The 18696-nt window shown below is 43.8% G+C and overlaps 1 protein-coding gene across 1 annotated transcript in view; it reads right to left on the bottom strand.

The window, feature by feature from the left end:
- Positions 1 to 3716: 3716 nt before the first annotated feature.
- The window catches only part of faah (fatty acid amide hydrolase), a 57988-nt gene continuing 43008 nt past the window's right edge, over positions 3717 to 18696 (bottom strand). Inside the window, exons 13-15 of the mRNA XM_067990049.1 lie at positions 14260 to 14368; positions 10659 to 10804; positions 3717 to 6509 (exon numbers count right to left, since the gene is read on the bottom strand). Of these exons, the coding sequence (XP_067846150.1) occupies positions 6384 to 6509; positions 10659 to 10804; positions 14260 to 14368 (381 nt within the window). The 3' untranslated portion in view covers positions 3717 to 6383. The remainder of the gene's footprint in view (positions 6510 to 10658; positions 10805 to 14259; positions 14369 to 18696) is intronic.

Raw genomic sequence — 18696 nt, forward strand, 5'->3', positions numbered from 1 at the left:
CAGCCCATCACCACCTTCTCTGGGCAACTAGGAATAGGCAATAAATGCAGCCTAGCCAGCATCACTCACATCCTGAGTGATGCTGGCTTTTAAAAATCAAGTAAAAACTCCAAAATATTAATTAAACATCATTTAACCCTAACCCACAGATGGCATTTCCATGGTCTTAATGGGACTGAAGCCAGTGAACTCTGTAGAGTATTTGATCAATTACACAGAGGAAATCAATTCGATTTTTAAAGACACACGGAGGGAGACCTTCAATGTACTATTCCAAAAGGTTAGAAAGACATGTGGGCAATTGAATTGCTGAGAAAGCCACTCCAAATGCCAACTTGCACTAGAATGTGCTTCGCTCCTTGAAAATTGAAAAATAATGGTGCAAATAATCTCTCCAGATTGTTGGCAATGAGAGGAGGAAAACATAGGCACAACATGACAATTATACCAGGGTTCCTCAAGGTCAACTCCTTTGGTCTGCTTTACCAGCCACATCAGCAAACCTGTGCTTTGTTTATCACCAGTCTTCCCATCATTTGGTTTTTAACTGCTAGGAGAGAATTCTTACAATCTGTTCATTCCAAAATCAGCTACCCGAAGGGTAATACAGAATGGACAATTCTCAGTAATAAATGGGTGCACACATACGTTAAACCAAGTATCACTTTTTAACTAGAGAAATCACTTTTTACTAAAAGATAAGCACTTTGTACAGTACACACATAATAACCCAAAGACATTCCTGATTTGAATTGAATGCTCCTTACAGAAACATGGGTTGAAATGTGTGAAACTTCCTCCACCAAAGTCTGACTTTATGTCTCTCTGCTGTAACTACACCAATGTATTTTGAATATGCTAACCCTCCATTCTATACCGCCACTTTGGGATGAATGCTTAAACACTATTAGTAGGAAACTAGAAATGTAGTACTCATACTATTTATAAGTAAGGAACAAGAAAAGGCATTGGGCCCATCAAGCCCACTCCTTCCATACAGCATTTGCAACCTATCCTACCATGGACTGTATCCCCTCAATTTAGCATTCTGAGATAAAGTTTTGTATAAATACTCCCTGATCCCCAAATGTATTTCAGCAACACTAGAATTTTTATCCAATCCCACTATTTAAACTTTGAAATGACCACTACCCTTCCTGTTCTCTACAGCTCCCCCCTCCCCCACATTGGAGAATGGCAAGGGACACCAGAATTTTATTTCCTGCATTACCATAAGTTGATTTTTTCTCCCCCCAACGTACAGGTTAAAGTGTTAAGGAGAACACTGTTAAATGCATATAATGGGGAAAAAAAATCAGAGAATATTTACACATTTCAATTCAGCCAGCTCAGCGTAGTAAAAACCCAAATAGTTTCATGTGTCATTAATTCTTCAGAGGTCCAAACTACATTCTATTACTATAATAAGTACAGTAATCATTCACAGACATTAATATAATTATATTCACTGAGCCACAGCGGAGCGTACCAAGGCTGGGTTACACATTTTATATTGTATGTTTTATCAAGTGCTGACAAAGTGGGAAACTACAAATAAGGAATGAATGGTGTCACTGAATTGGACATGATCCTTAATTCTCTGACAGTGACTAAAATTAAAATAAAATACAATGGTCATCAGAAAGTTACAAAAGTTGTTTTACTATATCAGTAGTCAAGAACACAGCCTATCCTAAACTGAGGACATATTGCAATTATTATGATGATCAATCATGTTGTGAGTCCACTTTTTTAAATTGACTTGATACTGTAAGAGTTGGGCTCTGCTGACCAGTTCACTGTATAGTCATAGAAAACAATAAGGATGTATTAGAATTAGATGGTGAAATATTGAGGCTACTCTGTATTGGGAAAAAATTGCATTTTCTTTGTCTGCACAGTAAGAAACGCTTCTTATGGTAGTCAATTATTTTCATCTGAAAGTGAGATAAGGGAAAATGTACACTGATGTCAGAAGCTGCAGAAAGTAGTTCAGAAACCTCTCAACCCTGAACACCAGATCAGCAAAGGGGAGTTTAATATAGAAGTAATGTGTTTAAGTTCAAGGGTAAGAAATAAAGCCCAGCTCCACCCAACCTCGCTCCCACTGCCACTGCAAAGCAATTTTAATATCTGCTATAGTGTTATCTCTGTCCTTTCATTATGGTGGCAAAAAAAGTAGTGTGAAACAAACACAAGTTGACCCCCTCAAGCAAATGGGAGGAAAGTATCTGGAGTCATGCACTGGGACTTGTGTCCATGAATTACAAGATTGGATGAATCCTAATCTCATTTCAGGGCTCCCAGATCCTGATCAAATATTTACCCCCTAAACTATGGAAACACTGGAATTGACCCTATGATCCTAGGCAATCTCTTTTCCCAGACTAACAAGGTGTAGCTCACAGTAAATATGATTGATATACACTGCGAGCTACAGTAAATTCAGCTCCCAGCTACTGTGTTATAGGATACAGTGTTAATGGGTTGTTTTATTAGTTCAAAGGCAATTGGGATAAGCACCAGTTACCAAAAAAAATTCCAGCATTTTCTCGCTAGCAGGGTAAGTGGTGCAGGTCACAAGTAGAGGATGTTAGGAACATTAGCAGGAAAGCTTTTATAAAAGAATCCATTTTATGTTCAGGACTCCATTTTGTGGTCAAAAGACAGTTTTTGCAGAATCTGTTGAAACAGTGATAGCTGCAGCAAGTCACAAGACAGCTCAAATCAACAAGGCCCCCTTGCAAGGCTACACCAACTGGTGTCATATGTGTAGTTCTAACCTTCTAATAGATACATCTATCTGTTTGATGACTATGGGCATGACTTTAGCTCCGAGCCGGGAACCCAGCGGGTCTGTAGATACTCGCGTGGGGAACCCGGAAGCCAAATGAGTGCGTTGCAATCTACGTGAGGTCTTCCGCAGCCTTCGCGTTGCCATGTGTGTTGTCTGTGAGTATCTAAAATCTGTAAGCGCAGACTTTGTGCTAGAAATTTATTTCCTGGCACAGAGACAACAGCTCCAAGCTTGTCTCTCTCGCAGTATTAATCAACATTTCAAGGTGCAGATGTGTGGAGTCTGAAGATGGAAAGGTTGAATGGGAGGGATGGCAACAATCAGAGACATGCTTATATAATTGAAGTAAACATGACCATAAAGTTTCTCCAGATTTTATGAAAAAAGCACAACGGCAGAAGTGGAAAAAGACAGTATTGATTTCATGTTTTCCAGTCATTTAGCAAGAAAGAAACAAGACAACAGCCAACAACAGAAAAGTGGTGAAAATGATGCCAGGGACTGGTACTGGTAAGACCAGCTATTTTGTTGGATCTAGCTCACTGAACTTTGCTGTAATGCTAATAAATTAGATGATAAAACGACACTGTTTCCATGAAAAAAATGTCTGTCAAACTTTTTTAAAAATTTGTTTGCAAATTGCACAACAAGACAATGCAAATTAGATTGATGCTCAGGTTGACATTGAGACAAAATGCCACAACACCTTTCTGACTATGTTCTAATAAAGTAAAGCAAAGGTTGCCAAACACTTTTTCATTTAAGGCAGTGCCTATTTAAAGGCAGAGTGCATGCTGCCTATGACCAATTATCTGTCTAATGACCATAAATGGATAATTATCCAAAATTGATCAAGCACGCATTTCAGTTTTAAGTGGTTTGGAGGAAAGACAAAATACACAAGTATAAAAGGTGAAGGTTGTTTCTGGTTCTTCAGTTTAATACATTACAGAGATAAAACAGACATGAGTGTTTGTACGGGTTAATAATCAGCCTAAATTGACTATTCTCCTAATTCATATCTAGTAAAGAGACAAGAATATCCAAATGCTCAATGGTTTGATTAGCAAATTTCTCAGTCACATTAGTAATTCAGCACTGAACCTTCCTATTGGCAATTGAAGGAAAATGCGAAAAAAATAGAAAGTGAAGCCTAATGTTATTGTTGTGGAACCAAGTGTCAGTTTGTTTAGTCCATTATGATATTACTGTCTTCAATATTTTGAGAGATTTTTTTCCCAACAACAACTTGCATTTATATAGCGCCTTTAACGTAGTAAAACATCCCATGGTGCTTCACAGGAGCGTTAGCAAACAAAATTTCACACTGAGCCACATAAGGAGGTATTAGGACAGGAATAGGTTTTAAGGAGTGTCTTAAAGGAGGAGAGAGAGGTAGAGAGGCGGAGAGGTTTAGGGAGAGAATTCCAGAGCTTATGGCCTGGGCAGCTGAAGGCACGGCCGCCAATGGTGGAGTTTTTAAAATCGGGGAGGCCCAAGAGGCAAGAATTGGAGGAGTGCAGAGATCCTAGAGGGTTGTAGGGCTGGAGGAGGTTGCAGAGATAGGGAGGGGCGAGGTCATGGCGGGATTTGAAGGCAAGGATGAAAATTTGAAGACCGGGAGCCAATGTAGGTCAGTGAGCACAGGGGTGATGGGAGAATGGGACTTGGTGCGAGTTAGAATATGGGTAGCAGTTTTGGATGAGCTCAAGTTTATGGAAGGTGGAAGATGGGAGGCCAGCCAGGAGAGCATTGGAATAGTCCAGTCTAGAGGTAACAAAGGCATGGATGAGGGTTTCAACAGCAGATGAGGTGAGGCAGGGGCGGAGACGGGCAATGTTACGGAGGTGGAAATAGGTGGACTTGATGATGGAGCAGATGTGTGGTCAGAAGCTCACCTCAGAGTCAAATAGGACTCCAAGGTTGCAAAAAGTCTGTTTCAGCCTCACACAGTGGCCAGGGAGAAGGATGGAGTCGGTGGCTAGGGAACGGAGTTTGCAGCGGGGACCAAATACAATGGCTTCAGTCTTCCCATTATTTAGCTGGAGGAAGTTTTTGCTCATCCGGTAGTGGATGTCGGACAAGCAATGTGACAAATAAGAGACGGTGGAGGGGTCAAGGGAGGTGGTTGTGAGGTGGAGCTGGGTGTCGTCAGGGTACATGTGGAATCTTTTGGTTTTGGATGTTGTCGCCGAGGGGCAGCATGTAGATGAGAAATAGAAGGGGACCAAGCATAGTTCTTTGGGGGTTCCAGTGGTAACAGTGCGGGAGCGGGAAGAGAAGCCATTGCAAGTGATTCTCTGACTACAACTGGATAGATAAGAATGGAACCAGGCGAGCACAGTCACACCCAGCTGGACGACGGAGGAAAGGCATTGGAGGAGGGCGGTGTGGTCAACCGTGTCAAAGACTGCAGACAGGGCAAGAAGGATGAGGAAAGATAGTTTACCTTCGTCACAGTCAGATTGGATGTCATTTGTGACTTTGATAAGGGTCGTTTCTGCACTGTGGCAGGGACGGAAACCTGATTGGAGGGATTCAAACGTGGAGTTGCGGGAAAAATGGGCATGGATTTGGGAGGTGACAACACGTACAAGGACTTTGGAGAGGAAAGGGAGATTGGAGATGGGGCAGTAGTTTGCAAGGACAGAGGGGTCAACGGTGGGTTTTTTGAGGAGTGGGGTGATGACAGCAGATTTGAAGGGGAGGGGGACAGTACCTGAGGAGAGGGAACCGTTTACAATATCAGCTAACATGGGGGCCAGGAAGGGAAGTTGGGTGGTCAGCAGTTTGGTGGGAATAGGATCGAGGGAGCAGGGGGTGGGTCTCATGGTCAAGATGAGCTCGGGGAGGGCATATGGGGAGATAGGAGAGAAACTAGAGAAAGATGCAAGTTCAGGGCTGGGGCAGGGGGGAACCATGGGGGAAGTTTGGCTTGGTGGGCTAGGGGAAGAGAGGGAAGCAGCAGAGGCAGCTGAATGGATGGTCTCAATCTTAGTGACAAAGAAGTCCATGAGCTCCTCGCACTATTTTTTGGAGGTGAGAGTGGAGGGGGCAGGGGAGAGGGGTTTAAGAAGATGGTTTGTAGTGAAGCCCGGGGTTATCTTTGCATTCCAGGATGGTCCTGGAATAGTGAGCAGTTTTGGCAGAGGACAGTAGGACCTGATAGTGCTTTATGCGGTCCAGCCAGATCTGGCGATGAATGGCTAAACCAGTTGTCCGCCATAAATGTTCAAGTCTGCGTCCCTTGGACATTCCCCTAATGAGGACATGTCCCATTATACCAACACAACATTTAGATCACCAGATTAAATTAGATTCCAAGTCAGTTTAACAAACCAATCTGTTTTACAGAGAGTGTTGCGGGGGTGGGGGGAGCATAAACAACATTTTGCTAACACGTTAAACATGTCATCACCTGAGTTCAGGTTTTTAATCTTAAATTAAATGATTTATTAATCCCAAATTAAATTAACACCACCCAATTCCAAAAATTATTGCTATGTCCCTGAGCCGAGCAGCATCTGCATGAACTGTTCAGCTGGAAGCAGCTATACTTGAAAGGCTGCTCCAATCACTGATGTAGCTAAGTGCCTCTCTTCTTTTGAGTAACTCTTTCCACCTCCCTCATAAAACGAAGGCAAAGTTCATCCTGCCAAGGCAAGGCTACACACTGCACGGCTAGTGGGAGACCAACAGCTCCTGAAAAACCCTGAAACACAGGAGAGGAAAAAACAACAGTGAAATAAGATCATATGCACCTGAGATGATAAGTATTTGTACAAATTAATTATCATCTTAAATTGATTATACTGCTAATACTTCTTTGGTTAGAAGAGAAGGACATTCAACTCTCAGAACTGTGCTAGTTTGTGAAGGCAAAACCAAACTTCAACATAAATCATATTGCATTAGCTTCCCCCATTCATTTTCACATTTGTTTAGGGCAATTTACCTTTTAAGCATAGGTCAGATGCAGGGTGAACCTCCTTCTACTTTCATCTCCAACCTCATTATAACAGAGGATAAGATTTCCCCTATTCTGCCCCTTTTATTCACTCCAGTTCAGGTACAGTATAAATTAAATAAAAGGTGCAGTTCAGATCCATTTACAAATTTCTCATTGAGCACTTCAACCTCAACTTCAATGAGCAACACTATACAATGTGTTATTTCCTTTTTTGTTGAAAGTGAAAAAAAAATTCAAAAAGAAAAAGGTAAATCATTTTCTCCCCCTCCCCTTTTTCCAGAATAATCTTTTAATTTCCCACACCAGTCATCATTATGACCTCTATTTGAGACTGCCAATTTAGTCCTATGTTATGGGCAACTTTGTGCTGTGGAGTCATCCTCACTAGGTGTCAGACCAGAACCGTAACAAAGTAATTTTATAGAGAAGGATCTCAGGTCCAAGGTGAAGAGAGTGTCCTAGCCAGCTGTGCCAATTGGTCTGACTTTCATCTACACAGAATTCCAGAAGCAGAAGGTTCTAGACTTAGTACCAATATTGTGACCACTGAGGAGCTCAGATTTGCTACGGGCACACCAGCAGCACAAGTGTATTTTGCCCAGTGTATTTTGTGCTGGCAATGCACAGAGTGAACTCCCCATGTTTTCCGCTGTCCCATCATTTAGATGTAGCTGTTGCAGTCCCAGCATGCCTTCCATCCCACAATGGGAGCACAGACATTGGGATTTCCTGGGCAGGAGTAGCTTCTTAAAGTGGCACCTGCACTTCCTGTTGGTGGCAAAGTTTGAAGTCAAATATTTTCTACTATGTACTGTGCAGAAATAAGACAGGAAACTGCTAATCTCCAGGCACAAGAGAGGACAGCTTATGTCAGGCAAGATGTTCTGAATGGTATGGTCAAGCAGTAAAGTTGAAACCAAACAAAAGGGAATGAATAAACTTCTAATCCAAAGAAAGAAGCAATGGTGCAATGCCAAGAAACCAAAAGCAGCAAGAAAAGATGACTGCTCTCATTAAAAGGACAGGCAGTTTTAAAACAAATTCTGTTGCTGCGCAAAAAAAAGGTTAAAAAAAGGTTAAAAAAGCAAGAGATATCTATTTACCTGATGGAAAATGGCAGAGTTTCAATGGAGGCCTTTTTGATAAAACACCAATTCTCCTAACAGACTTTGCGGTTGATCTCGATGAAGTGGCCTATTTTACCAGAATGATTTGATTTATTTTTTTCTCGTTTTAATTTGGGGTAATTCAGATAGCTAGTTAAAAGAAAATTCTTTCTTGCAAATGGACTACGGATCTAGTGCTAGCATCTGTGTTCAGACGTATTTAGTTCCAGGATTATCCACAAGCGGACTTGTTAGTGTTATACTTGGTGTACCATAACTTTAAAAAAGATACTAGTACTGGAGATTTTTTTTTATTTCTCTTTCTCTAACTGAACTAGTTGCTTTTTTTTTTAGAAAGGGTTAGTCACTCCCTAATGGATAAAGAAAATCGGTGAACAATAAAACTAAATGAAGGAATAAGTTTTTTTTTTAATTGGTTCATTTAAAAACAAACAGGCATGTGTTTCTGTTAAGAATCAAATGTAAACAATTTTACAACACCAAGTTATAGTCCAGCAATTTTATTTTAAATTCACAAGCTTTCGGAGGCTGACGAAGGAGGAAGCCTCCGAAAGCTTGTGAATTTAAAATAAAATTGCTGGACTATAACTTGGTGTTGTAAAATTGTTTACAATTGTCAACCCCAGTCCATCACCGGCATCTCCACATCAAGAACCAAATGGGCTGTGAGAGAGGTAACAGGAATTTTTTTTAAAAACAAGGGATAGTATTTTGTTTTTGTTGTAAATTGCAGTCTTGAATCTTAACAGTGAGCCATGGATCAACGAGAACATTCTATTTTATGTACCTAAATAATTTGGACAGAATATAGAGACAGATAAGTCAAAATTTGCTCTTGCCAAATTAGGGGGCATGGCAAACTGTGAGGAAACGTGCAGGAGACCACAGGAAAACATAGGTTAGAGGAATGGGCAAATGTGTGGCAAATGCAGTTCAGTGTACTTAAATTTGAAGTAATATATTTGATGAAAGGACAGAGAATGGTAAAACTGTCTGGAGGTAAGGAAATCTGGGATTACAGATACACAGATCTTTGAAAGCATAATTACAAATGGAGGAAGACAGTAAAATTGACAGATGAGATTCTGGGTTTTATATAGGAAAATTGAATGCAAAACAAGCAAGTAACGTTGAATCTGAACAAAGCATTGGTTGGACTACAGTTGCAGTACTGTGTGCAGTTTTGGGCATTCTGTTGTAAACTGATATTGAAGCTAAGGAAAAGGTGCAATGTAGCTTCACTAGAATGATGCCGAGGGTATAGTTGTGAAAGATGTAGAAAAACTAGGTCTGTATTCACTGGAGCAGAGAAGGTTATGGGGGAATCTAACCCACGTGTTATATTCTGAAAAGGTTGAGGGTAAATAATGAAAATATATTTATGCTGTTTGTTAAGTCAGTGACCAGAGGATATCAGTTCTGCATTCGTATCAGAATCAGAAATTGAAGGTTAGAAGAACTGTTTTCACACAAAAGGTTATTAGACAATGGAATGTATTACCACAGTGGCTATTGAAGCTGGGTGAATTATGTAATTTAAGAGGCAGGGTATAGGGAAAGAGCAGAGAAATTAGATTAGAGTAGATGGTTCCAGTGGAGGAACTAGCATTGGCACAGGTACAATGGGCTGACTGACCTCCCCTGTACTGACATTTTCAATGGTTCCACAGTAGATGCAGCGCTAGCAAAATTCCCAGAGTTTTAAAGCATGGTTTCAAGCCATATGAATTGAACATGTCGACACAAACAGGAGCAACCCTCCTTCCCAGCATAACTGTCAACCACAACGAAATCCAATGTACAACTTGTGAGCAATTGGACCAATCATTGAAGTGACAATAAAAGCAAGGTGTAAAACAAAATGTGCAGCAATATGGCACTATAAATGAGCAATAACAAAATTGGGTGAAATAGTCCACTGGGAGAGACTAGAACTAGGAGCCACAGATTAAAAATAAGGGGTCTCCCATTTAAGACTGAGATGAGGAGAAATTTTTTCTCTGAGGGTTGAGTCTGTGGAACTCCCTTCCCCAGAGAGTGGTGGAGGCTGGGTCATTGAATATTTTTAAGGCTGAGTTAGATAGATTCCTGATTAACAAGGGAGTCAAAGATTATAGTAGGTAGACAGGAAAGTAGGGTTGAGGTCACAATCAGATCAGCCATGATCTTATCAAATGGCAGAGCAGGCTCGAGGGGCCGAATGGCCTACTCCTGGTCTTAATTTGTATGTACCTGTACAAATGTGCAAAGCTCCAGTATTTAAAAGGTGCATCATGCTGGCCTCCTGCCAGTGGTGCAACACATCGGAATTCTCAGAGCAGAAAGCAGATGACTCCAAATGAATGCATGAATGAGGCTTGCACCCAAGTGCAGCCCCATCAGAAAAGCCAGAGCAAGTGAAAATCAGCACAAAATAGGTGCAAGACCAAAGATGACGGTTTTTTATTCCTCTGCACCAGCGCACGCCTGAGCTGTCAGCACACGGGAATGTAATTTCAGCCCCAGATACATCGACTTGAACTAGAAACTGGCACCAGAGATCCAATTCTGTTTAAAAGCACACCAGTTAAGTACATGCTGATCGAAGGTTGAACCACAAACTAGTAGGATGTTGCCTCCAATCCTTAGGGAAAGGAAAACATAAACATAAAATAGCAGATGAGGTATTCTGGACTGACCTCACATGCTTTCTTGTTAGGAGATAAGCCTTTCATTGCAGGAACTTTTGAATTAGGGCTTACTTTTTCCAATCAGATGCACTAACCTTTTTGAAAGTCTTGTCCCAGTAATCATTGCAGTAGCCGACATAGTCCTTCAGTTCCTCCTCATCCTTCTCCATGACTGTACTAACTGGCACAACACCAGCTGGGAAATTTAATAGGTTGAAAATAATCTTGTAGCTGGATGAAGCTGTGGAAAAAAAGTATGGTATCTTTATCTTCAATATTTTAATTAGCCTCGGGTGGATGGTACAAGATGTCAGGAATGACTAAAATAAACGGCATCATTATATTGTATTAGAACATAAGAAAAGCCAAGGACAAGAAGAGATCATCAGCCTGTTGAAGCTAATTCCTCCAGTATCTGAGGTCTCTCATCATAGCATTCAACTGTATTTTGAACCCCCCCCCCACCCAACCCAGTTTGTTTGCATTAAGAATTCTTTTACCATCTAAAACAATATACTATCATGAAAGCTCCTGATTCACAAGCCATTATTAGTGCAAGTGATTTGCTGTGGAAAGTAATTCATCAGTCAGATTTTTTGGAACTTTTGTACAAAATCATGCCAACCATGGCAAGTGTAAAAGTTTACACCATATCACTTGCCCTACCTATTATCTATTGAACATAACTGATTAGGAAAAAGTTTAAAACAAATTCAGAGCTGCCACTCCTGATCATTATCTAGCAAACCTTGCTAGAACAGAGTGTGTGTTGGTATTAAGTGAGGACAGGATCAGATTCGACTGTGATATTCCATCATGATTGATTAAGAACATAAGAACATAAGAAACAGGAGCAGGAGTAGGCCACGCGGCCCCTCGAGCCTGCTCCGCCATTCAATAAGATCATGGCTGATCTTCGACCTCAACTCCACTTTCCTGCCCGATCCCCATATCCTTGATTCCCCTAGAGTCCAAAAATCTAACTATCACAGCCTTGAATATATTCAATGACTCAGCATCCACAGCCCTCTGGGGTAGAGAATTCCAAAGATTCACAACCCTCTGTGTGAAGAAATTCTTCCTCATCTCAGTCTTAAATGGCTGACCCCTTATCCTGAGACTATGCCCCCTAGTTCTAGACTCTCCAGCCATAGGAAATAGCCTCTCAGCATCTACCCTGTCAAGCCCCCTCAGAATCTTGTATGTTTCAATGGGATCACCTCTCATTCTTCTAAACTCCAGAGAATATAGGCCCATTCTACTCAATCTCTCCTTATAGGACAATCCTCTCATCCCAGGAATCAATGAAGTGAACCTTTGTTGCATCGCCTCGAAGGCAAGCATATCCTTCCTCACTACCCTCCTCTGTTGCCTTGACTTTTCTCTTTTGATTTCTAATTTTCCCCTCACCTGAACCCTCCCCCCTCCTTTGTATTTTAAAGCCCTATCTACAGCCCTAGTTATTCGATTCGCCAGGACGCTGGTCCCAGCCCGGTTTAAGTGGAGCCCGTCCCAAAGGAACAGCTCCCTCTTTCCCCAGTACTGGTGCCAGTGCCCCATGAATCAAAACCCCTGTCTCCCACACCAGTCTTTCAGCCACGCATTTAGCTGCTGACACTCAATGTCAAAGCTCACACAACAACAATTCGCATTTATATAGGGCATTTAACATAAAGAAATGTCCCAGAGTGCTTCACAAATAGTCATAAGGAAAAGAACGTCAGGAAAGGAGAGATCAGGAGGGGTGACTGAAAGCTCGCTTGAAGAGATGAGTTCTTGAGATGGTTTTTAAAGGTGGAGAGAAAAAAAGATTTAGGGAGGGAGTTCTAGAGAGTAGGATCAAGGCGGCTGAATGCTCTGCCACCAATGGCGAGCAAAAGGATTGAGAATTGCACATAAGGCCAGAATCAGAGGAGCAGAGTGTTTTTGGGAAGGAATATACAGCTGGAAAAGGTTGCAGATATTGAGTTGGGCAAGGCCATGGTAGCCAATGAGGACCAGAGTGCTGGGTGAACAGGACTTACTGCAGGACAGGGTGTATATGGCAGTGTTTCGGACAAGTTGGAGTTTATATATAGAGGGTGGAGGTTGCAAGGCCAGCAATGAAAGTATTAGAGTAGTTGAGCCTGGAGGTGAGAAAGACATGTATAAGGCTTTCAGCATTGGAGGGATGATGTAGGGATGCAGACGAGCAATGTTGTAGATGTGGAAGTAAGCAGTCGTGATGATGGATAACATTTGGGCTTTAAAGCTCAGCTGAGGGTCGAACAACATGCCAAGGTTGTAAAGAGACTGGTTCAGTCTAGGAGAGTGGCAGAGGGGGAATGGAGTCAGTGGAGTATGTGGTGATGGTCAAGTTAAGTATCATTACAGAACTAAAGAAGTTTTGAGGCATCGTCATCACTTTGGGAGAGAAACTTTACAGTTTATAAAGTTCTGTAATCTAGTGAAATATGCTGTGTTTGCTGTTGCTTCTAATAATTTTACTTCTTAATAAATCTGATTCATAGTTTATAGCCTGAGATAGACATGGTCTGTAGGAGTGTTATTTGTCCAACTGTCAGAAAGATCCAAAGCCTTTGAGGAATCTTGTATTATGTTCAATAAGATTATCAGCAGATCTTCATCTCTGGATACTACCACCCTGAATACTTTGTGTATTATATTTCAGTTCATAGGAAATGTGGACTTACACATGGAATGATTATCTGGAGAGCATTTAAATCATAACACTGCCATCCTTTAATATCCATTTGAATCACTGGAATAGGCCTAGTCTGCCTGTTCCAGTGATTCAGATGGATGTTAAAGATTCCATTGCAATATTCGAAGAAAAGGAAGGGATTCTCCCAGTGTCTCAGCCACTGATTCTTCTCTCAATTAATACTACCAAAACTAGATTAACCAGTCTTTCATCTGATTGCAGTTGTAGGGCATTGCTTTGTGCAAAACGGTTGCTGCCTTGTTTGCCTAAATAACACAGTGGCTGCACTTCAAAAAGCAATTCAAAGCACTTTGGGATGTTTCGGCGAGATGGCCCAATATTAATAACTGTGTCAAGATCAATTCAGCCCTTTTATCTTACTCAGCAGTGCTGCAGTGCTTCCTAGTCACTCCCCAAAGAGGGCATCAGTATTCAGCAAGTGAACAAAAATATGTAAACTAGCAGAAACAAAAAAGATAAATAAAATGAATCAGAATTACATCAGGTTGCAGTTATACTGTTACTAGCAACCTTAGTTACTGCTCGGCTGTAAATCCAACTCTGCAGTCAGAAGAGAGCTCCATGCATTCTTGCTTACATGCATATGCAAAGCTCTGCTCCAGGCAGGTATATTTTATATATTTTTAGAGCATGGGTGGGAGTGCATGCCTTCTCAAAACATTGACGTAAGCTCTGCTTCCATTTACAAGTGTCGAAAAGGTCAAATGGACCTCTGAGGACTTTTTAAACTCGGCTTGACACCACAATGAAGTAATACACCTCGCCAAGCTTCCAAATGATGTGGCAATATAACTGAACCCTCACGTTTGGCTTTGGATACCAACGAGCAAATTAGTTGTCTTTGCCATAGACACTTAACAATGAGATTTTATCTTTGTGCATCACCAGCCTGGCTGAATGTGAAATTATTGTAGTTTCTCTAGAATAATCCTTTATTCTGATAAAGGGGTTATCCCTGAATTGTTACCTACATGTTAGTTTTCCAGCATATCCGACAGTGAGAGCAGGACCCAGTGCTGGGCAGAGCAGGACATCAAGGTTCTGGCTTTTCCATATGCCGATGTACTCATCACAGTAGGCCTAGACAAAATACCAAAACTTAGTTTCCTTAATGGTTACAGTTTATTTTACAGTTACTTTATGCTACAGCATGCAGCCGACTGCAAACTTGTGGGCCCTGATTTTAACCCAACCTGCCCGGTGGGAATGGGACGGGTGAGCGGTTAAAATTGCAAAAACCGACTTACCGCTCTGTCCGCAGCGACTGCCATTTTTACTGTGGAGTTGATTCAGGTCGCAAACGCACGCACCAGAAAGAGGCGGGTGCCTTATGAATTAATTCAAATAGGGGTCCAATGACGTCATTTGGATCCTGATGCAATTTTAACTGGGCCAGTCAGAAGTCTCGCCCAGCGGCAAACACGCTAAGTAAAACTCAGCTTCACAAACTGACTGACATGACTGGAAGCTATATTTAAAGGCACCTGCAGGCACTCAAGTCACTAGGATCGGTGCGTCAATGTGAGCAGTACATTTCCGAGCCAGTTCTGAACTTCCAGTTTGCTTCTTTCTGATTTCCGCCCCCCCCCCCCCCCCCACCCTTACCTACCCTCATTAAGCACTCACTCCTTTGGATGGACGAACAGTTGAAGGAAGAGGAGCAGCAGCAGCCTGAAGAACAAGGATAGGCAGCAACTGGGCCTGTTGGAAGACAACAGGTGAGGGGGGCTGCTTGTTGAAGGCCTGGCCCAGCCTACGGGGTCTATAGGTCAAGACTTACTTTTGTGGATACTTGTGAGGAACAGTGCAGGAGGAGGCTGCTCTTCACCAGGCAGGCTGTCACTGACCTATGCAGCCTATTGCAGCAGGACCTGCTGTACCAGAGTGCCATGCTTTGCCAGTGGCTGTCAAAGTCACCAACGCCCTTAACTTTTTCACCCAGACTCCTTCCAGGCCGTAGGATGCAGGGGACATTGCCTGCATTTCCCAGTCTGTGGTGCACAGCTGCATCAAACAGGTCACCAACGTCCTCCTTTCCAGTCCAAACCAGTACATTACCTTCACGATGGATACCAACAGCCAGAATGAGAGAGTTCTGGGATTTGCGGCAGTGGCCAACTTCCCTTGTGTCCAAGGAATATTAAACTGCACTCTAGTGCAGTGCAGGAAGCGATTCAATGACCTAACCAGGTCAGGAAAAGTGAGTACAGTTACTGATTCACCTATATTTTGTGGTGCACATTACCCCCCCCCCCCCCCCCCAACACACACACTCTACCCTGCCAAGCATACACCATCACATCACACCTCACACCCACTTAAGGCTCAGTGTCAACTTACCTTCACTTCCTGGGCACTTCCTCACCTCCCCATTTGTGAACCCACCACTCCCACTTACCCCAATCCTGATGCAATGTGATGTATCTGTCTGATAGTCACCCTCTGATGCATCTGTTTCATTGTCGGTCTCACCCAAAGCAATGCGTCCATCAGCTGACCCCACCTTCACTCACTCACACGTCTGTACTTGTAGGAAAAGAGAGCACAAAATGCAAGGGAGAGGAGTAGGACTGGAGGGGGGCCATCACAAATAGTGGCCCTGACAGAAGCGGAGGAGGAGGCCTTGGAGCTCAGCCCCACGTTGGAATGCCTGGCTGTCGGAGATGCCGAGACTGGCACCCCGCAAACGTCTGGTGACAGAACTTTAACATCCCTCATACACAACATGAATTGATGTTATCAATGATTGACCTGTTGCACACCTTCGGATGCTCATCGCAACATGACTTCTGCGATGAATCTTAATATTGCTGTATGTTCTCTTCCAGGGCCTTCAAGGATTGCTGAGGGACCACACGGCCTGGACGAAGGCGATTCCTCAGAGGAGCTCTATGCCTCTAAGGGCACACAGTCACATCACAGCGAGCCATGCACCAGTTAGTTTGGTTGATTCACCACTCACAAGTGAGCACAAGCAGACACTGGTGGCAGAGGCAGCTGTGGAGAGTCCGCGTCGGTGGGCGCACTCCTCTCCAAGCTCTGCTGGACGCAGATGCTGAACCCCGGGAGCCGTCCTTGAGCAGGAGAATGATCGAGGTAGAGATGCTCTTATGCAATGTACTGGAAGAATGCCAAGCTCACTCTCCACAACAGGGGAGAGGATGGAGGAGTCCACCTCCAGCATTAGTGCAGGTAAGTGCGGGAATGTCTGATGGAGAGAATGGCAGCTTCCATTGAGCTTCAAGCACGGCTCGCAAATGAGTCCATTCAAGTCCTGGCAACGGCCGTGCAGAATCAGGGTGAACAACATTCTGCCGCCTTAAGCAGGCAGACAGATACTTTAGCTGTGGCATTACAAGGCATCACAGATGTCCTTCAAGCTGTTGTTCTACAGAGTGGTAGGAGTGATGTGACCCTGGTCCTGGAGAGGGATGATGGCGAAAGGGGACATGGAAGTGGGAACTCCACTCAAAGCGCTCCCACGTCTCACCCGTTGCCTCCGCCCCCAATCGGTACTCGCAATGCTGCCTCCTCTCCCAATGGCTGAGTCTGCCCCTGCACAGCTGGAGATGGAACAGTCTTTGACGGGGCCCTCACAGGTTCCAAAACCCAGAGGGCGTAGGCCGAGAGCATCTCAGCAGTCTGGGCAGAGACCTAAACAACCTGCCACTACCTCTGCTGAAGCCACAAGGGATGCACCACGTAGAAGTAGTAGGAAGAGGAAGGCGAAGGTTTTGTGATCACCAAGGGTGATGCACAAGGTTGTCTGACAGAATGTCATGTTTTTCATTTTTCTTGGTTTTTTGTTACATTCGCAATAAATGTCATACTTGTCACCACCACTGCCAGGTCTTGCCCATTCTGGAGTTCCTTTCGTGAAAGCGCCCTTGCATGTGCCTCATCATGAAGGGCAAGACTTGATGCCACACACTGGGCACGTTTACAATGGGTGTATGTGTCGCTGTAGGACTGTTTAGCTGTTTTAAGCTAATGGAGTGGGGGGGGGGGGGGGGCGCGGGTGTTGGTGATGGTGGTGGTTGTTCCAGGTGGTCTAGGTACGTCACTATCTTCACTTTGCAGATCTCCTTATGAGAATCTATCGGATATGAGTGACTGCCTGGCATCACAAGCAGCCAGGTGAGACGCTGCTGTGCCCACAGGGTGGATCGGGTCGGTCTCCTCCTCCTCCTCCTCCTCCTGGCAGCTCCCAGGGAATTTGGCACACACCTGCAGAAACCCCTTCCAGTGGTCGCAAACCAGCTGTGCATTGATGGAGGGATATCCCTTTCAGTCCTGGCTCATATGGAGTCCTTGGATTGCTATGTGTGTGCAATCGATTGCGCCCTGCACCCGTGGGAAGCCACCCAGAGAGTAGAAATGCACTGCCCTCTCAGTCTGACTGATGTCGTCACAGGGGAAGTTGATGTAGTCGGGTGCCCTGGCAAACAAGCCATCTGTGACCTGTCGTACACACTTATGTGCAGACAACTGAGAGATCCTGGTGATGTCACCAGTGGTGTCCTGGAATGATGCAGAGGTGAAGAAATTGAGGGCACTGGTGACTTTTACTGCGACGGGCAATGCGTGGCCACCAAGGCCCAGCCAGGAGCAGCTCTGCATGAAGGAGCCTGCAGATGTCTGCGACCACCTGGCGACTCAACCTGAGCCTGTGTAGACACTGCTCCACACAGAGGTCCAGGAAGCTCAGCCTCTGCCTGTAGACCCTCTCACGAGGGTAATGCCTCCTGCGACGTCAGCCCCTCTGTTGGTCCCCTCTCTGCTCTTCTGCAGGTCCTTGAGGCGGACCTCTGTCTTGTGGACTTGCAACTCCCAGAACTGCACGCCGTGCCTGCCATGGATGGTGACGTGCCTCCTCCTCAGATGTACTGTAGGATAAATCCATTGCGCCTCCCATCATGATGTTGTTAGTTTGAGGGGGTTCAAAATATGATAAATATGTTTGAACACAAGAATTCTGAGTGTGAACCAAGAAATCTCAGGCTAAACATAAATAACTCCCAGCCAAAGGTTTGTCTGAGAACTAATTGTCCTGCTGCAAAAACTCACCTTTTCTTCAGATGTGTCAATCACTGGTTTAAAGGTCCAACTGGCTGCCGGCTGCAACTTGCCTCCGTTTCCATGACGTCTTTCAGAGACCACGGGAAACGCATTCAAAAGCAGTTAAATGGCTTGTGTAGTTCAAACCACAAAAATTTAGGTACCTCAATTGGCCCTTCAAATGCCGTCCCGCCGACTTTCGGGTTTCAGAAGCCTGATGCACATCCAGACGCGTCTGGGTCAAACCCGGAAGTCGGCGCATTGGAGCTGGGATGCGGTCCCGCTCTGAAAACGGAGAATTTTCACTGCCCACCCACCCCTAACCCACCCGTTCTTCGGGGCTAAAATTT

This window comes from Heptranchias perlo, chromosome 9 (assembly GCF_035084215.1).
Source record: "Heptranchias perlo isolate sHepPer1 chromosome 9, sHepPer1.hap1, whole genome shotgun sequence".
In the NCBI taxonomy this organism is placed as follows: Eukaryota; Metazoa; Chordata; class Chondrichthyes; order Hexanchiformes; family Hexanchidae; genus Heptranchias; species Heptranchias perlo.